This window comes from Centruroides sculpturatus, unplaced genomic scaffold (genome assembly GCF_000671375.1).
Source record: "Centruroides sculpturatus isolate CEXI.00-Female unplaced genomic scaffold, Cexi_2.0 scaffold70, whole genome shotgun sequence".
In the NCBI taxonomy this organism is placed as follows: domain Eukaryota; kingdom Metazoa; phylum Arthropoda; class Arachnida; order Scorpiones; family Buthidae; genus Centruroides; species Centruroides sculpturatus.
This window is the reverse complement of record NW_019384571.1, coordinates 135,833-163,630: the sequence shown is the minus strand read 5'-3', so window position 1 is coordinate 163,630 and position 27,798 is coordinate 135,833. Positions and strand designations below refer to the sequence as shown.

General features: G+C 32.2%; 2 protein-coding genes across 6 annotated transcripts in view; both read left to right on the top strand.

The window, feature by feature from the left end:
- The window catches only part of LOC111624170 (heterogeneous nuclear ribonucleoprotein 87F-like), an 88,323-nt gene that overhangs the window by 21,366 nt on the left and 39,159 nt on the right, over positions 1-27,798 (top strand). For all 5 annotated transcript variants that reach the window (XR_002756530.1, XR_002756529.1, XM_023366977.1 and 2 more), the window contains exons 3-6: positions 362-572; positions 16,168-16,284; positions 16,359-16,451; positions 23,307-23,420. Coding sequence is in view for 3 of the 5 variants with exons in the window: in XM_023366977.1 (XP_023222745.1) it covers positions 362-572; positions 16,168-16,284; positions 16,359-16,451; positions 23,307-23,420 (535 nt within the window). In the remaining 2 variants the exon portion in view is untranslated. The remainder of the gene's footprint in view (positions 1-361; positions 573-16,167; positions 16,285-16,358; positions 16,452-23,306; positions 23,421-27,798) is intronic.
- On the top strand, positions 1,147-3,676 carry LOC111624172 (CCR4-NOT transcription complex subunit 6-like-B). Its single transcript, XM_023366978.1, is given in 3 exon segments — positions 1,147-1,848; positions 1,851-2,440; positions 2,662-3,676. Coding segments are annotated over 3 exon segments (1,659 nt in total). The 5' UTR covers positions 1,147-1,175; the 3' UTR covers positions 3,058-3,676.

The following is a 27,798-nucleotide window of genomic DNA, read 5'->3' as shown; positions in this document are numbered from 1 at the left end:
TCACTTTTTATTAAAACATATTGTGAAATAATTTTAAAAGCCTAACTAGAAAAAAGTTTTGAGATTGAAACTTAAAACTACTAATATGGATGTTTAATAATTCAGAAGAAAACCTTTTAATAATTAATATTACCAACCTCACAACCATCTAATGCAATAAAAATTTCTTTATTTAAACATTTTGAATCCTCTTAAACAATCTTCAAGAAATAGCACTTTCTAAAAGAAATTTTAAGAATGTTCTGCATTTGTACAAAGTTTTTCCTATACTTGTACAAGTACAGTTCATATATAAGTAATTTTTACACATTATAATATACAAATTTTCTTAACTTGTTTAATTTTTATTTTTAAATTTTAGGATTCTGGAAAACCAGAAGCTCAAGCAACTGTGAAAAAAGTTTTTATTGGTGGTCTGAAGGAAGATGTTGAAGAAGATGATTTGAGAGAGTATTTTGATCAGTTTGGAAAAATTGTAAACTGCAGTATTGTTACTGAAAAAGAAACAGGAAGAAAAAGAGGATTTGCATTTATTGAATTTGATGATTATGATCCAGTAGATAAAATAGTCTGTAAGTTATATTTATTTTATGAAATTTATATAGATTGAAGTAGTTTCTGTACTATTGGAAAAGTTTGTTATTGAAATGAAACTAAGAGTAACATTGTGACCAGTTTTATACTTTATTGTAAGATTGAAAACTTCAGGATTTTAAATCACATGAATGTGGGGAATTTGCTAACTTCATATTATTTATGTATGTGTGTATTGGTCCAGTATAGAAATTAAATAGGAACTATCTACAGGGCTGGAAAGGATTCTGATAGATGTCATATTTGTGAAATTCATTTCATAAATAATCACTATTTCTTATCGTGTAAGATGATAATTAAGATGCACGTGAAATAATTACATTTCATTAATATAGTAACTAATGCTTATTTTGGATTTCATAATTTTTTTAAATTTAAAAAATTTGTTTCTTCCTTGAATTTTAATTTTGCATTTTTATATTTTGAATATCCAAAAAATCATTGGAAGAAGTCCTACATATAAAATAAGAAGTTTATTATTTTTATTATTCTGAATATATTTTTGGTTATATATTTATATATATATATATATATATGGTAAATGACGGTTAGTCTTTAATTATTATTATTAAGCATTACTCATGTTCAGGCCGTTTCAAAAGGAAAAGAATGAGTTTACAAATTCTCGTAGGGCTCATACCATTATGTCACCAGAAGATATGGCAGCCGGTAAAAAATCCTATTGGCCAGAGTTGGAGATAACAGGAACAAATTGTAATCTCAGTCCGGCACTCTGGAAAATGAATCATTTAACTTCTCTGTACCTGAATGATAACAATTTGTCCCACATCCCTCCAGAGATTGCTAGACTTAGTTGCCTCACTCATCTAGATGTATCATCTAATAAATTAAGACATTTACCACCTGAACTTGGTGATATTGTTTCATTGAGTGAATTGTTGCTCAATAACAACTTTCTTCGAAGCCTCCCATTTGAACTTGGAAGATTATTTCAACTAAGCAATCTTGGTTTAAAAGGCAATCCACTCTCTCCTGAACTTTTTGTCATTTATAGTGAATCAAATGGGACTCAAAAGTTGCTATCATTTCTTCTAGATAATCTTTCAGTTACATCTTCAGAACCACCTGAAAGACCATGGGTAACAATTAATCCTCCAACAAGAACACGGCCAGCGTGTGTTTTTACTGTGATGTGTTATAATGTCTTGTGTGATAAATATGCCACAAGACAAATGTATGGCTATTGTCCAAGTTGGGCTCTGTCTTGGGAATACAGAAGGAAAGGAATTATGAATAAATTCGGCATTACTCTGCAGATATAATATCACTTCAAGAGATAGAAACAGAACAGTTTTACAACTTCTTCTTACCTGAATTAAGACGAGAAGGGTTTAGTGGAATATTTTCTCCAAAATCCAGAGCCAAGACAATGTCAGAAGGAGAAAGGAAACATGTAGATGGATGTGCAATCTTTTATCGTGCTAGCAAGTTTACATTAATAAAAGAATATCTAGTTGAATTCAATCAACTTGCAATGGCAAATGCAGAAGGTTCTGATGATATGCTAAACAGAGTTATGACTAAAGATAACATTGGATTAGCTGCATTATTTCAAATTAAAGAAGGGGCATATTCAAATGGTCTCCAACCAGAATTGAATCATGCACAATCAATTCTAGCATGTACAGCTCATATTCATTGGGATCCAGAATTCTGTGATGTTAAACTTATCCAAACCATGATGCTAATGCATGAACTTTATACTATTGCTGAAGAAGCCAATGCAGTATTTTATCCAGGTTCTCAGAAACACGATGTCAACAACATTCCTCTTCTTCTCTGTGGTGATTTTAATTCTCTACCAGAATCAGGTGTTATTAGAGAGGTTGAGGCGCACGTTTTAAACGTGTAAACGTGTACGTGTGACGTTCGGCGCCGCTTTCCCGTAAGCCTAAAAGTTTGACAATGGTGTTTGGATAGTCGGTGGAATTACGCTCGACATTCCAAACACCATCGTCAAACTTTTAGGCTTACGGGAAAGCGGCGTCGAACGTCACACGTACACGTTTACACGTTTAAAACGTGCGCCTCAACCTCTCTATTGAGGTCGTATCAACTGGTAGAGTTTCTGGCAGTCATCCTGATTTTAAAGATTTTAGATACAAAGAAAGTTTACGGAAATTTAATTATTGTGATGCAACAAATGAATATACTCATCCATTTCGTATCACAAGAACATATAATGATGGAGTGATGCCATACACTAATTACACTTTTGACTTCAAGAGAATTATAGATTATGTATTTTATTCAAAACGACACATTACTGAATTGGGAGTATTAGGTCCGTTGGATGCCGAATGGATGAGAGATAACAAGATAGCCGGTTGTCCTCATCCGCACATTCCTTCCGATCATTTTCCACTTCTGGTGGAGCTTGAGCTATCTTTGCCTACACCATCCACCCTCATAATCCCAAATGACCTTATATTACAAAGATAGCAGTGTTAGAAAGAAGAAATTGTTTATATTGTTTATGGATAATAGTTGTCATCACTGTGGTTTTAATTCATGAAAAGAAATCTTTATAAATCAGGACATATTTTAATCATTTTATGGCAATCCCAGCAAGAAAAATTATCGTTTCACTGTTTGAAGGACATCAGGAATTTAATCACTATTTCATCTTTCAATCAGATGAGCTGCAAATCAAAATAGTGTAGGCTCTGTAATGAAGCTCAAAAATTATCTGCCAGCCATACTTTGAAGATCATTTTATTATCCCATAAAACAACTCACAAATGTGAATATGAAATCAAATACTGCTTTATGATCTTTGGTATACAAAGTAGACTGTAAAGACAAAAATAGCACAGTTTTTATGGCATTGTTCTTATACGATACCTGACTGTTTTATTAATATCCCATTCCCAAAATTGTGGTGACAGTTTATAAAAATTACCTGGGATAACCTGACATAATTGGGGATTTTTTTCATTGTTTTTCTTTCCTATTATAACTTCTTATAAAAAAAATAGAAAAAAATAAAAAATTTGGTAGTTAGTATTTGGTAAAAGGGTGAGTTCTAGATCATTCACAGGCTAGTTTAGTTGGGTCAAGATAAAATGACATATATATATCTTGTAAACATATATACATATATATATATCATTATAGAAGGTCAGATAATATAAGACATAGATAGACCAGAAAAAATTTAATAATGTTTGTAATTATTATTTTTTTGTCTTTGTACACCGTCCAGACTTACAGTCAAACACGGCAATGTACAATTATTTACATTTTTAATTTTTAATTACTTCATAAAATCTTCATTGGATTATGTCTTCCCCTCTCTCTATTAAGCAGTACAATACCAAGAAACGTTTTTTGCATTGTCATTCGACAGCTTCGTCAAATGATATCGCACGTTTGGACACTCTAGTGTCAACACTGTCCAGTTTTTCTTATCTTTGTATGTTGTAATTGTAAAATACTTAATTGGTGGCAGTGCCACAGTAATTACAATAATATCTTAGAAAAATCAGCTGGGATTTGGGTTAAATTTAGATGTTGGGTTCTCCACCATGAAGTACACTATTGTAAATGAGTAATGTGCTCGTTAAACATTTTCATACAGATTTAATAGCGGCTTAAAATTTTTGTTGTTCACATAATTTTGTTTGTAAAGAAATATTATTATCTATTGTACAAATGTTAAAACTGCCTTGAAAGAAAATGAATTGTTAAATGTAAAATGAAAAAAAAAAAATATGCAACCAAGAACCAGTGAGAATTTCATTATTATTTCTATAACTTTCTACATCAAATTAATTAATGCTTCAAATTTTTGTGGTTTGAAATTTGGTAATAAATTTATAGTTAAAATTAAGACATTTCCTATGATTCAGTAAAATTAGAATATTTTATGCCGTTCTTCTGCTCAGAACCCATTGCACAATTACAAAATGTATTCTAATACTCATAAAGAGGGAAAAAAAAAGTCCAACACCAGTACCTGTTGTCATTGTGTTCAGAGATGATGCTTGTATAAAATAAGACATTGGTGGGTCTAATTTTCTAGTATTCTTGACCTTTTTACAATTAGGTAGCACTTACCATTGTTCACCCTTCCATGTACACCGTGCTTCATCATTGTAATCTGTACAGAGAATGACTGTACATTGACGAAGTATATTAAAATGTTTTGCATTAAATTTGTACTATTGTGAAATTTGCTTCATTTATTATTTCTATCAAAATGTATGTAATTTACTCTTAATTTTGCAATTTGTGAAAACTGGTTTTAATTTTTTGATTCATTTTTTAATTCAGAAATGTTAGTATTATAATATGACCAGAAATTTGACATTTTTTAATTCTGATGTAATGGATGATATTTTTACTGATTATTACAGTTCTTATGATTTGAAAAAGCATCTTATGAATTTGAGATTTTTTTCATATAAATACATCAATATATATATATTTATATATATATTTAATGTATAAAATGATCAATAATATAATAAAGTTTATAAAAACAGTATCATTTACATTGAGTTAACTTTTAGATAAACGTTAATATTTTGTTTTTGAAGCAATTTTTCCTATTAAAAATATATTTTATTAATAAAATTTCAAATTAAGATTAAATACAAAATTTTATGCATATATCTAATAAATATACTATGGTAGATCACATAACAATAATTCAGAAAACAGGGGGGAGTTTACATGTTATTTCAGTGTCATGAATAAATCCTAAAATTTCAATTTTAGTTGCAACATTAATCATTATTTCTGATTTAAAATACCGGTACATTTCTTTTAAACACTGGGAGAACAATTTTCTAGTTTCCAGCTTTGTACATATTTCTCTATTCTTCATATACAAATATTTCCTTAAATTTCTTCTTGTTTTTAGATTTACCATTTACCACACTAGTCGTATTTCTAACCTCAACTATACATCACATCAACAGTAGCATTTTACATTCAATTCTCGCACGTTGCTTTCCAAACCTAAAAGAAATTTCCATACAAAATTTATAGCAAATAAATCATTTTAATTATACAAACAGAAGCTTCTGAAAAAAGCTATCCTTTTTCTGGTTAGGAATATACAAGCCATCTAACACTTATAAGATGTTTGACAACTTCATAAGTTTATTCATAGGAAAGGGGGAAAAGTCATCTATTTATAAAAACTATTCTTAGTTATTTTACTTTTCTGTGTATTAAGATCTTAAAATATTGAATTGCATGTTGTATTCCATATGTTGATATCATAAAATAATGAATATTGTAAATTTTATTGAGAGAAATAATTCATTAATAAATTTCTCGATAATAATCTGAATTAAAATAAATTTTACCTACCTGACCTAAAAATTGGAAGCCGTATTTATCAGCTAATTCTCTAGCAGCATCAGGCCCTTCAGTAACTTGTACTACGAATTGATCAGTATAAATATCGGCACAATTAACAGTTTTAATTAGAATAATTGTAAACAGAACAGCAAGCAACTGCGATCCATCACCCCAATTAGAAAACANTTCAATATCGCAATTACATTCCGAATCGCTAGCCACAATATAAGGGCTAAAATTAAAAATAAAATAATAAAAACTTACTTGGTGAAATAAAATGTGTGGTGGATGTACAATACATACTGCTATTGAGAAAGAATCTGCATCTCTATGATTAATACACCTTGCTTTTTACTTGTGCTTTATATATATCTAGCTTTTCAAGATCCCTGATTGTATGTTTGTTAATTGTAGGCCTAATGATGAAGCCTGGTCCCATAAAACATTAACATCATGTTGGTTGGCAAATGATGCTAGAATCATACTGTCTAGGTTCTTGTTAACTGAGTACTTGTGTTCTTTGATCCTATATGACCCTATGCTCTAAGGATTGCAAAGTAGCTCCCACATAAACTATATCAGAATCAAACTGGTGGTCTTTTATTGGTATGGAGTAAATGCCCATCAAAGAGTTTTGATTTTCTTTCTTGTTATCATCCCTTAATGACTTGTAAACTGTTGGATTACGTCGATAAGCGATGCATAGATTATTGGCATTTGCAATTTCGTGTAGCATTTTTCTTAAGAATCTATCTATATAACCCATTCAATGCATATCTGTCTGCGTAACAGTATGCCGAAAACGGGCACTAGAGGTGCCGTAGCGATGATTTTAAATTAACAATAAATTATTTTTATTTGTAATAGGAATTTATTATTTATACCACAGAATGGTATAAATAATTATTTTATGCCTTGATTAACCTTGCACCGCACATTTACAACATCCCATGACTTTTAGTGAATGTCGCGCATTGACTTACGGGAAATTTGTTGAAAAAATGGCGGATACGTTTAAAATTGAGGTTTACAAGCAAAGATAAGTAAACAAATTAATCCCAGAACATAACGCTGCATCTTTAACCCTTTCTTTACCACCGGCGTAAAAATACGCCGGAGCGTACACCGTAATTTTTAATGCTAATGTTTAATTAAACATAAAAAATACTTTAAACTGAAAAAAAACGAAAAAAATGCGTTAATTTTGAAGAAAAAGCTTCAAACTTTATTTTCCTTTGTCTCGTCTTTCTGTGAAATATAACACCGATGAGTTATTGTTTACACAGCTGGGTGACCTTGAACACAGCTGGAGTCGGATTTCCCGGGGCATTCTCATAAACGTCTCGGGAGGACAAGGGTTTAAAGTAGGGTGAAGGTGAATTAATCGTATATTTTTAAATGTTTTTAAAAAATTGAAATTTTAATTGCGATTTCCGACCCCCCTAATTAATTAAATTAATATAAAATAAAATATATTAATTAAAAAAATTAAAAAACTATCGGAGGTCGTTTTTGACATCAAAAAGCAGCTTTTAATAACTTTACCGAAAAAAAATCCGTGCGCTACAACTTAGGAACCATGAAATAAATTTGATAAAAAACTCCCATTGAAAAACAATTGAGCCATAATCAAGCCTTAACAAAGGCTCATTAAAATCGCGATAAAATTTTTTCGCGTGGACAAAAAATTCTGAAAAAATTTGGGGACCTAAAAAACATTTTAAAAATTCAAAAAAAAAAATTTTGGGAAAGGGCCGAAAGTACCGAGTTTTATGAAACTCTATGGAACTTGCCCGAGGTTTTTCGGGATGTTGATTTTAAAGGGTTAACATGCCTAGGATCTACCGAATGATTTGGGATGATGATAGTATTTAGACCTGGTTTGCGGTAAATGTTTGTCCATATTTCACCTTCCTTGCAGGTGATATTAATATCGAGGAAATGAACATTATTGTAGCTTTCCTGGTGGAGCCGTAAAGTTAAACCAAAGTTATTATCATTGATATTATTTAAGAATTGCTGGGTATTTTGTTAAATTCTCCACAGAATGAATATGTCGTCAATGTATCTGGAGTATAGAATAATATCTTTTTGGAATACAGGAAGAATAGCACTCTCAAGTTGTCATACACCAAATCACATATTATAGATGACATTGGGCTACCCATTGAAATGCCTCTACCTTGCAGGAAAGCACTCCCTTCAAACTCAATAAAAAAATGATGTATAACATATTAAATCAGCCAGCTCTAGGGCGTGTTTATGGTGTTTCCTGGAATTTACCAACATCGAGAATTCCATTGAGCTACCTTTTCATAAATTACTGATGATTGGATGCAATGGACCAAACATAAACAAAGTATTGCGTCTCATAAATGAGGAAATTCTGACAACTCACAAAAAAGGCCTCATCAACATAGGGACTTGCAGCATTCATACAATCCACAATGCCTTTGTGAAAGGCCTGAAAGAGTTGGGCAGAGATGGTGGTGATCTCATCATAGCAACACAGCTTTTTTGATGGGTGGCCCTCTAGGTGGGATGAATACACGGAAATTCAAGAGAAACTTAATTTGCCATGCAGCAAATTTATGAAATATTCATCAACTAGATGACTGGTGTTTGGTCCTGCCGCAAAACGACTGATCAAACAATGGGAAGGACTCGTATTATACTTCCTAAAGCACATTCTTCAAGAATCCCAGCTTAATGAATAGTGTTTCATATAAGATTATCTGAAAGTCGTTGAAGTGTTCTACTATCAAAGCTAAACTCTATTTTGGAATATCTAGTGCTGAACCAGTGGCATGCCGTGACATTTGATGATAGGGAAGCTGTGTTTCTGTAAGAAGCTGACTTCCAGGGACAATCAATTAATTGCACATTAGTGATGAACTAGGGTCCATTTGTATCATTTGTTTGATAAGCCAGTAAAAACTGCACACTTCTCTAAATGTATTTTTAATTAATATCACAATTACATTCTGAATCGCTAGCCACGATATAAGGGCTACAATTAAAAATAAAACAATAAAAACTTACTTGGTGAAATAAAATGTGTGGTGGATGTACAATACATACCTGGTACAAAATATTCTTCAATTGTATGAATATACTTTTAAAGAAAATTATAATTAAATATAGCTTTGTAAAGGAATGTTCATAAAAATAACAAAATATTCTTTACTTTTTAAAACGTAGAACAATCCACTTAGTCAAATTGCACCCTACGAGTGGCTAATGGATAGAATCAAAGACGGTTGCAGTGCAAATCCCCAGGGTGCCAATACTGGTCAATGTCAAATGCGTCTTTTCTTGCATCACTCGTATACCTCAAAGGACACGACAGGGTTGTAGATTTTAAATGTTTCTCACCATAGCTGTAAAAATCTATATATGTTAAACTTAATAGTCATTTATTTTCCAACTAATTTGTTTTAGGACCAGGAGTCCACGGAAATTTCCAAAATTTACAACTTTTCAGTCACACTCATTGAACTGGAAAAATTTCTGCCAAAATTTTGGCTCTTTCAGCAGGATTTTATTTATGTCCCCAATTCCGTAATCTCTTAATGATTTGCCTTCTTTTTAAATAGAAATAAGTTGAAACCGGTTACTTTGTATTTGAATATTTGTAGTCTTGAGGGAAAAGTGAAAAGACAAATTTTTATGGCAATGAACACATAAATCATAAATTTAAGGAAAATAAATTCCAGAGCTTTTTCTGTACCTTATGCATCTCTCTCATTCATTAAATTTAGTTGTAAATGATTCTACCAACGGTTAATTTTTTAACATTGTACAAGAATTGTACATGTTTTTTCTACTTCCCCTTATAGATGGGACATACGAAATCATAATATCACTGATTTAGCATTGAAATCTGTAAGTAATACAAGATGGGAGAGCAGAATAAAAATATCAAATATTTTAATGGATTTTTTTAAACTCCTGTCAACTATACAGAACTATTATAAAAACATATCAGTAAATTCTTATCTGTTGGGTTAAGTTATAAATCTACTCATGGTTCACATAATGGGGAGAGGGAGGCCAAATATCTAGCAGGTAGGTGGCTAATAGCCCAGAATTAGTCTGGGATAGAATCATTGGAAGTGTTATATGTGTGTATCTTCCTTCAGCTAAACTGTGTGAGGTTGGTGCTCTAAAGCGAATGTGTATAATCTGGCTGTTTGGAAGCTGACCCAGTTTTGACAATACAGCGCTTTCATTCTGCCACTGATTTGAATATACAATTGCATTCTTATTTTTTCGCATGTAGTATAGAAATTTGTAATAAGATACATAATGCGGTTATAATAAAATTTTAATTAATCCAAAATATGTTAAAATATGAAAATTGTGCAATATGTATTTATTTTTTAGAAAATACAAGGGAAGTAGCACTTCCACCGCTTCCAATGACGGCACACCACTGTGCTGAACTATTCACAAAGTTTACTGGGCATTTTCAGTGCAGTGGTTCTTTAACCACTCAGCAGTGAGCGACGACTATAGTTGTCAAGGGCAATCATGTAGCAGTGGTGAGGGGGAACTATAGTTGTGAAATTCTTTTGGGGGTATCACCAAAAACTAGCCTAAAACTATCACACAAAAAATTCACATAAAAAATGAATTATGTAACAATAAAAAAAACTTTTCTTTACTAGACATAACTGTTTACAAAATCTTTTCCCAAAACAGTAATGAAAAAAAAATGCGTGGAAAAATACTATAAAAATTTCCCGTAGAACCATACCCGACTAGTCCACTGTTGAAAGGTTAATACATAAACTTTATAGTGAATTGGTTACTCTGGTGTGAATAAAATTTAGTATGATGAAGAGGAGAAAACAAGAGAAGTGCAGAAACTGCAGCATTACTTAAACAAAAGAAAATCATCTTTAATTACAAATTTTTTTTAACAAGAAATCAAAAAATGTACCTTGAAATAAATGGCATTTGAAATTTGACATGTTGTATGGAGACATACTCTGGTAGTTATGTTACTCTTCCATTTCCTTTGCTGTAAAACATAGGGACTCTGTACAGGGCACGAGAAAACTTAATGCAGGCCTATTCTGGCTTAATGCAGTCTTACTGGTCACTTTTCTGGCGTATAAACTCAGCCTAACTATTTTCATGTTTAATTTTTTCAGTCCAATTAAAAATCAATCTAATATCATATGCAATGTTATTGATACAAAATGTGTTTGTGTTTTTTTTTAATAATGCCTCTCTTATTTCACTTGAACACTATTAGCTTTTTTTCGGTGTGAACTTTTTTTTCACTGCCATGACTGCGTTAAGCCCTGCTTTTTGCCTATGATTTTTAAACATCCTTAAGTAAAACATTCTTCTCAAAGGAAGTGCATACCATATTACCTCAAACTGAATGAAAACTGCTGGCTAGATTAATAAGAAGCAAACGAAAAGCAATAGCAGATAAAGAAATGCAAGTGTACCTGGTCCATATACGATTTTCAAAACAGTGTGATGCAAGCAGATTATACTAGCAATTGGATAAAAAAGTAAATTTAATGAACTGCAGGTGGTCATTCACTTTTCTGAATATAGATAATTTTTAACAAAAATTTTCAGATGATTCATTCATTCCCTGTGCAGTTTTTCTTTGTCACAGAAAAAATTTGACAATTTAAGCTAATAGGAAGTACCAGAGATGGCCACTTTGATTTGGCATAGTTTGATAAATATAAATGCTACTACTACTGGTAATTCATGGTAAAACCACTTGATGTATTTCTCAAGCATCTGTAAGAAAAATGAACTTAAAATTTTCCATGTTGTTTATGTAAGGTTAAATAAGTACAATAGAACATCTATATTCGTCATTAATCTGTTCCCAAGGACCTAACAAATATGGAATATGACAAATATAGAAACAATTTTTCTGATAATAAATAATTTACATTCTATTAATCCGTTCCCATCCTGAAAAATAGGTACAAGAATAAAAATCATGTTTTTTTTGTCAATGTCCCTTTATTACCTAAAAATCAATTAAATTTCCCTAAGAACCTAGAGTGGAAACAACTTGAAAGAGGGAGAAATTTCAACCTCCCCATTTTTCCAAGGTAAACAGTTGCCCATCTCGACAACTATTCCCACACTACGAACTTAAAAGTTGATAGTAAACATACAATTGCGTCATTTTATTTGGGTTCCGGGGACAACTCTGACCTCCCCGCACACCTTTTACCTCACAACTAATTAGTCACATGACAGTTTTCCCACTGCAAAACGATAAAAGACATTTCTCTCCCCACTCCGGGGAGTTACTCATCGACGGTAGTAGTACCACATACTCTAGGATTTACCTTTAATTTATGCCCTACGTTTGTACTCTAGGATATCCACATCTAGAAAGAGGTATGGAACCCACTTCTGTGAACTCTCTCGGCCCCTTCGTGCTTTACGGACTCAGATTTTTCACTTGGAATTCCGCAATGGTAGATTATTGTATAATCTAGGTAGTTAATCAATAAATCGTTGTTTCTTTGTTAACTTGGTTTCCTCTTTTACTTGTATATCATCTGTCGCCTCTCCAACAGCACTCCTCCCTCCTACACTCAACCCGGAAAATTTGTCCTGTTCTCTCGGGATAAATAAAAGAAAAATTAAGCCATCTCTGACTAGTGGCTTTCGAGTCCCTCCGACTTGAAATCCGATCCACGGAGGTACAACGTAGTCATACCTCCTTTGTTCTCACATTAAAGATATAGTGGTAGAAGAGGAAGAACAGTACCAGAAGAAGACATATCAATTAAAACATTAGGCAATTCCAATTATGATCTTTTTTGCCGATGATTCAGTAGCACTCGATTTAATAAAGAACTTGTCCGGTGTTATATGTTTTTGTCTGCTTTTTAAAACTTTTTTGAAGTAGGCAATTACATTATCATTGAATGTAATTGTATTGTACTATAGCAACATTTCGGTGCCACTTTCGAGCGATTGGAACTTTGTTTCTCGCATTCATTATTTTTCAATAACTCAACAACACATGACAACCGCACAAAGCAGACTGATTAACTATTGTTAGCTAACACTGCTAGCTGATTGGTGCAAGCATGTGATTGTAGTACCACTTCCAGTGTTGGGAATGACGTGAATATGGAAAAATAAAAAAGTCATCAAAATGTGACGAATATTGAATATTACGAATATAGAGCTTCTACTATATTGTGTTAACAGTAGCATAATTGAGTGGATAAGGTATTTGACAAATATAGCAGGGGTGCACAACCTGCGGCCCGCGGGCCACATACGGCCCCCTATCAATGTTTATGCGGCCCGCGGTCTCTTCTTTCGAAGTTTCTAAGTGTAAAACTTTTTCCCTTTTACAAAGTCATTAGCATCCAACTGTTTTATGACTTTCCCTGAGGTGAGAAATGGGGGATTGTTCTATAAATAAGTCTATTTCTATCTAACACTTTCTGGTTTAGATATCGAATATTTTAAAATGATGTTAGAACGTCATTTCCGATGTTATCCGGAAGTTTCTATTTTGGTGGAAAATCTTCAATTTTATGCTTCGGAAAACTTGCCTATTCGTCTAAATAGCGTCAAATAACAAAAATAAGTGAAAATAGCGCTGAAAAACCATGAAAATAACGATTTTTTAGCATTTGTTTACATTCTAGATTCTGATTGGTATAGTCGAATTTGAATCAATCTTTTCTGAAAAGACGCTTATTCGTCAACCTAATGTCATTCAAACTAGAAAAAAACTAACCAGAGTTCAAAAAGGAATGTACAAAAAGCTATAAAACCAATAATTTACAACAATATCTCTCCATAGACAAAGAATAGAAAAAAAATTTTTCACATCAAATTTATTATTATTAAGTTGGACCAAGAAAATTAATACTGTAGTTGGAATAGAGTCATTACGACTAAAAGGAAGCCATTTGCATTAAAATATTTTGGATTTAATAATTATTACAAACCGCGTCAAGCCATAAACTTGTCAACAAAGAGGGTTGTAAAATGATTCCGTGTAGCTAGAAAGCTGCGGTTTTTTTTGTTTGAAAGAAAACAGATATATTTAGGTTATTTAAGTAGTAAATTAATTGGAACTTTTTATTTACTTTTATTTTTACATTCTTTTTTTCGTAAATTTAAAATTAAATTATTATTTTTAATTTTTATTTTATTTGAAATTTAACAATCGTAAACTGTGATATATTTAGGAAAAAAAAAAAAACAGATTGATTCTAGCGCCAATTTGAAACGAGATATCGCAATTTTAATAATTATATTTAAAATATTCAGATTTTCCACTGCACTGTGTTAATCACTTTTGATTCATTTCTGAACACGGGGGTAAAACTGACGGGCCATAAATATAATTTAGGTAAGAATGGTAACCACATTTATGATGGATTAGTGTCCTGCACCTGGCATGTTGACGATCTGACTCACAAATTCTGAGAAATGGTGGAGACGCCCGGACAGGGGTCGAACGAATTAAGACCTGCCTGGCCACGTGTGCGTAATAGTCTTCTGTCCCCGCCTCTTTAGTCTTTGGTCAGAGTGGATACAGAACAAAGCACGTGGTAGTCTAGCTTGCCTTATCTCAAACATGATTTGTTGCGGGCCTCAGAATTTTCGGCACAATGAGACATTGTTTTGCAGAGTGAACAGTATGGCGCCGGGCATTAAACGCAAGGTCAATCGCGAGAATCATCAGTTTCAAGAAGTGGAAGTGTGGACTAACAAGTACTGTTTTGTGCAACAGAACAACAGCATTATTTGCCTTTTGTGCAATGGAACAATAGCAGTGCCAAAAGAATTCAACCTGAAGCGACATCATGAAAGCCAACACAAGGATTTCCTTCTGCAAGGTACGGAACGCAAACGGAAAATCGAATCGTTACGACGATCACTAATCAGCCAACAAAATGTGTTCAAGAAACAATCTGGAGAATTGGATGCGGCTGTTGAAGCCAGCCTAGAAATATCTGCTTTAATAGCCAAGAATGGGAAACCTTTCACAGATGGCGATATGATAAGAAAGTGTCTTATCATCGCAAGTGAGATGTGTCCTGAGAAGACAGTGTTTTCAAACAATCAGTCTTAACCACATGATGATACAACAAAGAATCTCGCAAATTGCATCAGACATCACATTAATCACTTGGAGGTCCGGCCCCCAGTCAGTAAACTTAATCCTAATTTGGCCCTTCTTCAGAAAAGGTTGTGCTTCCCTGAATATACTGTATGTTACAAATTTGAATCATACTTTTTAAAGACTTTCTCTAATACGTGTTGAAATGAATTATTGGGGCAATGAATTTATTCATTATTAATTTTGTATAATTACAAATATCAAGTTTTGTAATTATCTATCTATATAACCCATTAAACGCATGTCCGTCTGTTCGCATAACGGTATGCCAAAAACGGACACTAGAGACGCCCCAGCGATGATTTTAAATTAACAATAAATTCTTTTTATTCGTAATAGGAATTTATTAGTGATATGAATTTATTGTTTATACCACGGAATGGTACAAATGATTATTATGTGCCTCAATTAACCTCGCGCCACATGTTTATAACATCCTGTGACTCTCAAGTCAGTGAACATCTCACATTGACTCACGGGAAATTTGTTGAAAAAATGGCGGCTACATTTAAAATCAAGGTTTACAACCGAAGGTAAATAAACAAATTAAACCATTTTAAAGTTTTATAGAATGTTTAATAGATAGAAATATAGATCTGCATGACACGATTGGGACTTTAACAGAGATGTAGAACATATTGATAGGAACAAAAAGTTAAAGGAACCGTGCCTTGTGGGGAATTTGTAAAGAACGCCCACTAGGGGGTGTCCCGGGCTACTAGTAACACAGATTTAATGTGCAACAAAAACAATAGAAATTTTTTACTTTTTATAATGTTGTATTATATCAGCAACAGATGTCAAGTATATAGAAAGTTCCTTTTTTGTCTTGAATTATTGGTGTATCAAGTTGGAATAGGAATGTATTGTTTTTATTTAGGTTTTGATCATCATTGACAAGTGAAGAGAAGTGATGTAACTGATGAGTTTATAGATTCTTAAATTTTGAATTATATTCAAAAATTAATAGATTTTTTTTTTATTTAACTTTTTGTATACTACATCCATTGTATATTAATAATAAATTGTAAATGAATTCACCTTAAAATAACAGTAAATATATTTTATGTAAAAAAATGTATTTCTAGTGAAAAGACATCACTTGTTAAAAGGGAAAAGAACAGAAGTGAAGAAGGCTTTATCAAAACAAGAAATGGAAAATATTAAAAGGAACAAAGAAATGAAACAAGGACGAGGATCATCTGGTAAGTTAATCACTTTATCTAGATAAGGCAATTTGCAAATGGTATATTAAATTGACGAACATCTAAATATTTAGGAAACCGAGGAGGAGGAGGTGGTGGTGGAGGTGATTGGGGAGGCCGTGGTGACTTCGGAAATAGTGGATTTGGAGGTGGATATGGAAGCTCTGGTAACTTTTTGAAGTTATTATAATGGGGGGCTGAAAAGTTTACACTATTGAATATAAACAATTTGATAAATATATATTCATTTTTAACAAAAAATCTTCTAGCAATAGTGTTTTATTTTCTTTAACTTTATAAAAGTGTGGTTTTTCTAGCTCTTAAAAATAAGCTTTTACAGTTTAATTTTCAGGTAGTGACAGCACTTGAATGATTATATGCATTATTCTGATGGAAAAATCACATTTTTATTCCAGATCATTTTTTAATTATATCTGACTCTTTAATTTATTTAAGTGTTGCATAATAATTTCCAGTTGTTTTACCTTTCTTGAGATAGTATATTAACAAGATACTTCTGCTGTCCAAAAGATACATAGCTGAAAAACCTTTTTATTTTTATTTTTATTTTTTGTATAGAATTTCTACATTTGTCCACAATTTTGACTGTTTGGGTTCTAGTGTTAGCAATTTGTATCAATGCAAACTGTTGCATTGATACAAATTTCTAGGGGAACAGTAGTTTGTTTTGCTTTATTGAAAATTTGTATTAACTGTTTTCAGAGTCATGGTTGTATAATTTAAGGCTTAATAGACTATTGGAACCTCTAGATTATATTTTGAATTAATTTACTAAACAAAGTTAAATAAAATTAAATTTATTTACAAAAATAAATTAAATGATGTGTGGCGACTAGTTGCCAACAAAAGAGTTCAGGTAGCACAATTGAATAGGAGTTCGTACTCTAGACGAGGAGTCGACAAAAAGACGAAGGCACGTGTTCGAATCGGTCTTTTAAAACCTCCGAACTCCCTCTGGTGGCGATCGGACGAAGTGCGAAATTGGTCGCCACAGATGTAACTGATTTAGAAAGGAAACAAAATGAGGAAGAGAGTGTATTTGTGTTTAACCTTTCCTATGTTGTTCCCAACATATCTTGGGATTGTCCGTGACTTCTGACCTCAACTGGTTGACTCAAAATATCTCATTTCAGCATCAGAACATTTTTGAAACTAGATGTTGCTAGTCATTATAATTTTTATATTAAAACTAAGTTTCGAAATATAACTTTTTTTTTTTGGTTGATACATTTATTATATATATATATATTTTGTTTGTGCAAAATAAAAAAAAAAATAATTTTGGACAATACAATAGCCACAATTATTCTTTACAAAAACGTGTAATTTTCGTTAGGCTTAACATCGACAAAAATTCAACATGGCATCACACACAAAGGAGAAAACTTTGAACATCCGATAGGTTAAAAGTGGAGCAGTATATCAGAGTGGTTAAACAAAACAAAGCTAAAAGAAAAGGATTTTTTTTTTTTAAGATTGTTTGAAAAAGTAGAAAATATGTTTTATGCCAAGAGTAAAAAAGGAATCAAGTTTTGCACAAAGTAGTCAAACCTGACGTCACTGTATGCACTCCTCAATATGCAAACCAGCATGTTTATGCAAGGGGGACCACATACATTTAAATGGGTGGGTGTCCTTAAACTTTAATTTTTATTTTTTAAGTACAGTAGAAAGGTCCACTAAAACCAGATGTTTGAATTACCCAGCAATTAGAGGGTGAATCCTTCTTTGCTTGATAGGAAATGAAAATCTATTCTACTCAAAATAGAACATTTATTACACTACCTCTTTGCTTTTTTTCTTTTTTTTTTTCAGTTGTGGCATGAATAATAAAATTGTTATTGGAAAAGGGTTATTTCTTGGGATTGTGAAGGTAATTCATAGTTTGGTTTAATGAATTTGATTAAAAAAAAATTTTTCTTTATTGCATGAAAATTAATGTGTGACAGTGGCATTTTGTTGGGGCAATGGAAAAATTCACTTTATTGGTGTTTGTTTTATGGAGATTCAACTGTATAATTAATTAATCCAAGTTTCATCAGGTATCATAGTGATGTAAGAAATCTGTTTGCTCTTTGTAAAGCAGTTACAGATTGTTCTCAGACATCTGACAGTGCATTTACTGTTTGTAAGCAAGTGCAGCTCTTATCTTGCAGTTAACTTGGTCATGTCCAATTCTTTCTGTAAAATATGGAGTACCTACCTGTTCTTCTGAAATGTCTAAAGCTTCTTCTGTTTCTGAATTTTTCAATTGCAAATCTTCTAGTCCTTGATCGACTATTTTGAGTGTTTTAACCATTTTTGAACATTCAGATTGTGGGTCATCTTTCCAGTTTTGTCTTCTGATTTAAAATCATTTTGTGATTTTCATACCATAGTACAGGAAGAACAAAGCTCACCAATGTAGCTTACATAACATTCATTATAAATTTCCATAAAGGGCAGCATGGTGTTCAATCTTCCTTTTTTCACAGTAGCAAGTAATGACTATTTAAACTGCTGTTAAATACAAATTATCCAGTAAATTAAAAATAATTTTCAGTTATGCAACAATCAATCAAATTCATAAACTTCCCTCCCACCTGTAATATGGTGTGAACTTATCACACCATAAATCCATTTCCATAAATTATTAAAAATTCAGTAATATAATTCTTTTGAAACACTGATTGAAATTAGTCAAATTTCTATTTTTGAAAGACTTATTTTTTGAACAATTTGGTTAACAAACAGATTTTTATGATCAACTCCATATCTTTCTTTTGTGAACTTCCTTTAACATAGGAAAAGTTTATGGCTTGACCAATCATTGACAGAACTGATTTAGAGGTTAGTGGTGCTGTGAACACCTCATGTCATTGCTATTTAAATTAGAATTCAATACGCATGTGGGAAAGATACTAATTTTTGTATTTCAGTACATACTGCAATTGATTTAATCAAATTAATTTAATTTAACAAATTAAATAACAAAGTTATTATTGAATATAATTTATTTATTTCTCATATGTATGCAATTGTTTAGCATTATGTTTGAAAACCAAGATTTGATTGTATTCATGCAGGAGTTTTTAAGAAAATATTAGCTAATATTTAATACTAGAAATTCTCCCGTCAAGCATGACAGAATATTTATGAGAAATTAGAGAATGAAGAATCGAGAAAAGTAGCAATTTCAAGAAATTCAAAATAGTTCCTAATGTTCATACAAATTAAGTAATTTGTACTTGAGCTTGACATTGTGATGCTGTTTCTGCAACCCTTGACAAAACCATTCTTACTCTATGATGCTCAAGTCTGACTTTACAGCCTTCAGGGGTCTCTGTTCTTATTCTTTTAGATTACAATTTACCTGACCAATTTTACTCTTACACTTTCCCCTAGGCTTTTTTACAAAATAGCAAGTCTAGTTCCATGTTGATAATTTAGTCCATAGATGATTTGTGTGTATGTATGTATGTATGTATGTATGCTAGATAGAGGAGCAATAACTTTCTAAGTAACGGGCTCATTAAATCATTACTTCCGATTGGATAATAGAATGTCACATGGCCACTATGCAAAGACTTTTTAAAAAAGTTTGTTGTAGAAGTGACATGATGCAACTATCATTTTTAAAGTTTAAATTTTAAATTTAATGAAGTAAAACACAGATTCCAGCTTTCATATTAGTGTGAACCGCCAGGGAGGTCGGGATCTGTCGACTCTCCCTGTACGGACAACAGGTCATTAAACCTGCTCACTGTCAGGATAGCTTGGTTTACGATAACGGTCCCTTTGGTTGGGACTCAAATGTTAGGCAAGTGGAGGGAGAGTATTTGGGGTTGACGATGAGGTGAAGGACATAACTGAGTAAAGGAGTCTACCATTTTAATAAGTAAAAATAAGAATTTATTGAAATAAGCAAAATAGAAAAAAAGACTACACAAATTTCGTTTCTAAGCCGCCTAACAGCTCGAGAGAGAGTGTACATGCTTTTTCATACCTCTTTGTATGCTTCCTAGGCGAGTAAGTCCACGTAGGCACTTAATTGTTCAATAAAAGGTGGTTTTAATCCAAATGAGCACAATTATAAAAAATTCGCAACGTCGGCGATGATCAGATAACGATGTTCGTAGATCGGAATGTCGGCAGGTTCGAAGAATCAGCACGATGCCGTCGATCCGGCTTTCGTTTAGAGAATCCCCTGAGAGGGGGTAAGAACTGTTTTTTATAGTTTTTTGTGAGGAATTTCCACCACATGATCGGATGTTCATGAGCTAAAGGTTATAGGTGTTCCAGGGACCTAAAACAAGTGGTGAATTTTGGATGCTAACTATAAACTTTTGTGCAAGACGAGCTGCAAGTTATGTAGAGAACAATAGATGTTGATAGTTATGACAGGAAGATTTGCACATTCCTGGCTAAGATCGATTTTTTTTTCTAATTCGTTACATAAATGAAAGTGAACTAATTACAATTTTTGTTAATAAATTCCGGATCTCACATTAGTAATACTGAAACTTTTCTCTATATACAGTAGACCCCCCCCCTATAACGCTTAGATACGTTCCACGTTAATCAAATTTTACGTTGTAGGAATCATTAAATACATGAGCCAATCGCAGCCCGACAGGTGTGAAGTTTACGGACTAAGGCTGTTTGAAAGGTTTTCTTCTATAAAATTAACCGATTCTAGACTAATTCCACTCAACATTTCCAAAACACGTATAATTTTTTGGGAATAATCCGTATAAACTATGCTATAAACAAAAAATTGTAGGATTACTTACCGAGTGTGCACCGTTCGACTACGCCGTTGCTCAAGCTTGTTTTCGTCGCGGAACAGCGCACGAAACGGCGGCCGCGATTTCTGATAACGAATTTTTCGCAGAAAAATAACTTGACCTTTGGAGACATCATTAATATAAATAATTTTTATGGCCGTTGAATAAGAAGTGTTTCTTTCACAAGAAATGTATAAAATTAGTGCTGTATTAGACTTACGGTACCTAATTTACATACTGTACAGACGATAATAAACTCAACTTACTAGCCTAAACTCTCCGTAGCGTGGCGCTAGACAGCAGAAATTATATATATAATTATAATAAAGTTACAATAAATTAAGTTAATATATAATTATATATACAGTACCTAATTTATATATAATGCTGTACAGACAATAGCAAACTCAATTTAGTCGCCTAAACTCCGTAGCATGGCGAAGGGCGGAGGAAAGTAGTTCGGCTGCTCGTCCACTATTGGTCCAGATTCTATCAATCTTGTCACAACACGAGTCGGCAGCGACATTTTAGGAGTTCCTTTATACGAATATTGCTACAATTTTTTCGCTACGTTATAGGAACCCACGTTATAGGGGGGTCGACTGTATACAAGAAAGACATCAGCTGTACACAAGGTGTTTAGTCAGAAGAAAAGAGGGTGAGGGGAAGGAGGAGGGAGCAGAGATAGACAGTAAAGAAAGGTAGGATCCCTCTGATTTGATGTTGACATGCAGTTTTTGGGCTGCAAGGCCATATTCCTCCAAAGGTTCTAAAACAAAACCGGAGTGTAGCTAGCGAACACCAATAATTTAGTGCTGCCCCAATAGCTAAGTGTAGAAGTTAGTGCCAAGTGGCTGTTAGTAGGAAGACTTACATCTGCTTCATATTAATAAAACTGAATGCAATCGCAAATCTTAATAATATATAACAGCTAGACAGACAGCACGAAAAGCATATGAACACAGTGACAAACTAGATGAGATGAACAGACCAACAGAGACAAATAAACAAGACCCCAAATTTTTTTATTTTTACGTTTACTTACACTCACTAACTAAACTAATCTACCATAACCTAGGATGAACCTAACCAGATGACTAAAGCTAACAAACTCTAATCTAATTTAACCTAACTGGAAACCAAGATAATTTTTCTTCTATAATGAAATGTAATTATTTTCATGTAAAATTAAATTTGATATATAGGAAATCCCAGTTTATTTGAACTCTGGTAGTTTAAAGTTAGTTTATAACTGTACTTTTGTCCTGGCCAGGGATATAGATTTACATGGTAAGGAATTCAGTAAGTTCAAAATACAGTTACTTCAAAATTTGAAGTGAAAATTCTGTCTGAAGTGTAATATGTTTATGTTAACTCATTCATTTAGATCAAAGTGCCTTTTTACTGTGTAGATTGTTTTTGCTGATGATATTTTATCAAACATCATCTAAAGCAGTGGGTCACATCTAGCAATTTCCAGCAGTGCAGGCAAATACAACAAGCACAAGTTGCATGTGTCTTATTGTGGTGACATTGTTTATTGGTGTTGCAACTCTGAAACATTTGTTTTTATAATAAACCAAAACCCACAATCAATGCTGAGCATTTTGCTTAACTCTCACCATATCTGTGCACTTTTTATCTTTTATTTGATAAAATGAAGAATCAAAATTTCACAGGCATTTGTAAGCCTGAATCAGTTCAATCAATCTTAATTCTAAAGCTGTATCAGTCTTCTCACTTTTTATCATGATAAATATTTTCAAAGTTGTTACATATGATGATTGATAATTGGATGCATATTTGCAATCAGCATAAGTAGTACAAATTTTTTGTTTTTAGTGTGGTCACACCTTGCAGGCACCTGCAAGGTGTGACCACAGTTCAAGTGATTATTTTTTTAAGCCTTGAAACACAGTAGGAGCATTGCCATAAATAAAATAAAATTTTAATATTAAACAAGACTGATCTTCATATTTGTAACAAATCAAAAAATTGTTTATCAGATAGAAAATGTAATATTTATGGTATAATTATGTTTGTTTTGTAAAGTTATGATTTTATTCTAATATATTTGTTTTAAGATATTAGTCTTTAGTTAGTGTTTGTGTGTGTGTATGATAAATAATAAATAGCAAAATTACTTATAGAGAAATTTAAACAGCATTTTTCATATTGTTTACATGTATATAGTTTGCTGAATGACATACTTTTATCATTGATTCTTCCTAATAGGATTTGGTGGTGGCTTTGGAAGCCAAGGTAATAGTAATTTTGGTGGTTTTCGAAATCAAGGAGGAAATAGCAGTAGTGGATATGGAAATCAATTCAGTTCAAGATTTGGTCAAGGTAAAACTTGGTTTTTTTAAAAAATTATACAGTAGTCCTTTACCTATGTAAAATCAGACATGTGATTGATATTCTAAACTTATTAGCAATGTTATCTGTTAATGTACATTGAATATATGAAATAGATGGAAAAACTTTGAGAAAATAGTTTGTTTTCTCAGTTTTTTCTTTAAATAAAGCTATTTTGTTTTAACCTCCTCTGAAACAAGTATTTTTAACTGTAAGCATCATGAAACTTTTATGGTTTATCAACTTAACATGGGAACAATTATAATATAATTTGTTACTAAATCAAAGACTTGCTACGTATGTATAATATACATAAGATAAACTATTGCTATTTAAAATAGACTGTAATAAAGTTATTACTGTTTAGTATAATATAATAAAAATAGAGATCATTATGTTTGAGTGTTTTAAAAGTCTATTTACTAAATTACAACACACCACACTGGGAAATACTTAATGATGCACACAGAACCAACATATATGCCTATAACTGGTGTGAAGAAAAACAAACAAAAAAGTATTTGAAGATTCATTCATTATGCACAGGACAACACATGTGCTGCTTTAAATTTTGGTTTAAATTTATATTTCTTTTTTTAAAAACCATTTTATATTCCAAAACAACATTCCATCTGCTAACTGTTATAGCACCTGAAGAACTCACGTTGGAAAATGTTTGTCTTGAGATACTTGTTTGTTTTTTGTTTTCTTCACATCGGTTATTTGTTCTGTGTGCATCATTAACTATTTTCTAATTTATGAAGTTATATCAATTTGTGATGATGACCAATTGAACTTTACAATTGAGGGGCTTAGTGAAAAAAAATAGCATATCTTGCAAAACTACAAAAAATAAGTTAACAAATTTGATTTGTGCATCATTGGTTAGTCTTCTAAAAAGCTTATGGCTCAATTACATGTTCCATGGGTAATTCCAAGTTAATAGAATATATATTAAAAGAACTGGTGTATTAAAACAAATATTTTTATTAATTAAACTTTGATACAGGTTACACCATTTTTCTACCAAGCAAGTCCCTTAGTGAAGACATTTTCTTACATTGAGTTTCTAGCTTATGTGAATGATAATTATGGTGATATTGTTTAGTAGCAAAATTGAATGTCAGGCAATTGATTGCAGCCCAGTGGTTCAAAACTTTTCCAGTTTATATCTCTCTTCAATAGAGGTAATAGTTTTACCGATATTAAAAGTTCACAAAATGAAAAGTTGTTTTTTATTAAATTACTCTGTCTGTCCAGATAAAGTAACTCAATTTTTAATCTAGTTGAAACTTTTTATACATATGTATTCCTGATGATACTTTTTTAGAAATTTGTGAAAAATTGAAATTTGTAAAAGAGATGGCATTACATGTAGGGGGAGCTATTGTCTCTTGTTTCATCATATTGTCTACATTTTTTCATCTACTTCCAATTAAATGCTAAAACAAAAGTGTGGTGTATTTATTAATAAGATCTAAAATTTCATGGCAGCTATTAATTTTTTTTTTAGTATATTGCAAGTTGCAAAATGCTGGTTTAATAAGTCATTTGATTTCTTGGAATTGATTGAGATCAATGTTGATGCTCATTGTCAAAATTTTTCTGCTAAGTGTACATCAGTCATTTTATACTCATATATATATATATATATATATATAGTATGCATCTATGAAAATATTTCTGCTTAAATTAGTTTTATTAATATTACTAGTAGTCATTCGTGTATAATACACTGGTGTTTAAAATTAAGAGAATTTGCATTTTGTTGATTTTAAGAAAAAGTAATGAACTGAAAATACAAATTATGTTGCTGAATAAGAATTCAAATTTTTTTGTGTTGAACATGTAAGCTTATATGTGTATGTGGGCAGAGCTTTGATGGTGGAGGGCATGAATAGCATATGTGATTCTGTCCATGATTAGTTTGCTTGTACTCCTCGGTGACATTTGCTATTTTTCTTGCAAGAGTTGGTTCAATTTCATAAGCAGTCAGGTAAAGCGAGTAGCCATGAATGTCTTGATGATGGAGTGAGGTGAAGAATTGTGGGTTGATTGGAGACAGGGCAATCAATCAACAAGTGCAGGTTGCTGCAGAACTCAATGTAATAACCAGTGTCGTCTTCAATTTATGGAAACGGTTTAGGACACCGGATCCATATCAAAAAGACCTGATCAAGGTTATCCAAGAGCCATGATGGCTAATGAAAATTGTTATTTAACACTTTCAGTGAGGTGTGCCACAGGACTGTTGCAGTTGTTATCTTGTGAGCTGCATGCTGACACTAGGATCAGTTTTAAGGGTTACTCAGAGTCTTTGAGGGGGCTTTTTGCCTGAAGACCCACTGTTTACGTTTTGCTCACTTCAGCACATGAGAGAATGCTTAGCATGGTGCAGGCATCAACCTTGGACCAGAATTCATTGGAGTACCATTCTCTTCAGATGAGTCGTGATTCAGTTTGGACACAGATTCTCAATACACCATCTGGAGAAAACCTGGGACCTGATTTCTTTTCTCCAATATATGAGAAAAGACCGCTACATCAGTAGAGGTGTCATGGTCTAGGCAGGTATCATATCGGACAGCCACATGCTTCTCCATTTGTTTGACTTTGGCTCCCTGACAGCTGAGAGGTATCGGGATGAGATCTTACAGCCATATGTTTGATTTTTCAGGGGTGCAGTTGTCCCTCAGTTTATTTTTTTATGGATGGCCTCATCTACATAGAGCCCCTGATTGATTATCTTGAAAGTGAGGATATTAGTCAGATGGATTGGCCAGCCAGATCTCCAGACATAAAACCCTATTGAACACATCTCGGACACTTTTGGGAGGGCAATTGCAGCTTGCAAATCCCCCTCTGAGAACCACCCAGAGCTGAAAATTGCATTGCTGTAGGAATGGGACAGGTTGTCTCGGACTCATCAGCTGCCTTGTTTCCCGTATGATGATGTGATGTGAGAGGGGACTGTACCCCCATAATTGTCATTTTATGTTTGATCTTGCTACATAGGTTTTGGACATTCCTGCACTGATGAGCCTTATTCACAATCATCGGTGCATACCAAGACTATTGTATAGTATACTTTTTTCTCTTATTCTACTGTGTATCCATGCCAAATTTCATTTGAAATGTGTATTAGTTTTTCAAAAATTTGATAAAATGTGTAAATTCTCTTAATTCTGAACACCAGTGTTTATGTTCAATAATGTTTTTTTGGGCTGCAATTTTGAAATTGCAGATCTATATAATTCCATGTTTGTTCTTTGTCAGTTTTGTTCGCAGAGTTATATATACAAAATAGAGGCCAGATAGGGAAATCTTAAAGGCCTATGCATTAATTCTATACTTAACTATATACAAACTTTAGATCTGGACTGGAACTTACATGATTTCAACTCAAAATTTTTACCTTATGTTAACAGAGTCAGATAGATGAAAATTGAGATCGAGTACAGAAAGCTTTTAACTATATACAATATAGTCGGAGTAGAAGTCTGTATGATTTTTTTAAAAATTTCTGCTCAACATCATAATGTCACAACAGATAATTGCTTGTTATAAGATGAAGTTTCTTTAACAAATATATTATTATTTTTAAGATGTGTAATGAGTAAACTTTAATGAATACATTCATCACAATTAGAGGCACAGTATATTGTTACTGGTAAAGTATTGATGCTCTTTCATAATAATAATAAAAGTTGATTGATAATTTTGTTTCAATACTTTTATTGACACAAATAATTCAGGAACAGTATCTAAATAACAATGTTAAATTTTGTTGGAAGTTCTTTTTAAAAAGATATGTTTTTATGGTTGAGAAAGTGTTTTACTAAAGTATATATGATCTTTCAAATTCACCAGAATAATAATTTTGATTCATATAAATAAATCTACAGTGGTACCTCAGGATACGAAATTAATCCGTTCCGAAACTGAGATCGTATCATGAAAATGTCGTAAGGTGAATCATTTTTCCCCCATACAATTACATGAAAAATCAAATAATTTGTTCCAACAGGAAAAACACACTCAAATTAAAGCTAAGTAGTACATTTAAAAAAATAAATAAATATAGTAAAGAAAACACTGAAAAATGCGTTTTGTAGTTGTAAATGTATAAATAACCATAATAGAATAATAATTGATAAAACAAAAAATGTAGTTTTATTTGCACTTTACTTTTGAGGAGAGACGACGGTGAAGATGTAAACTGGTGGTGGAGGAGAGGGAGAAGGGAAATGATACTAAAACTTAACTTACATAACATAATGTAACAATAACTTAAAAATAACTTAGAAAAGATTTTAAAAAATTAGTGTTGTTTTATATATTTATAGTTTTTAAAAATTTTTATTTACTG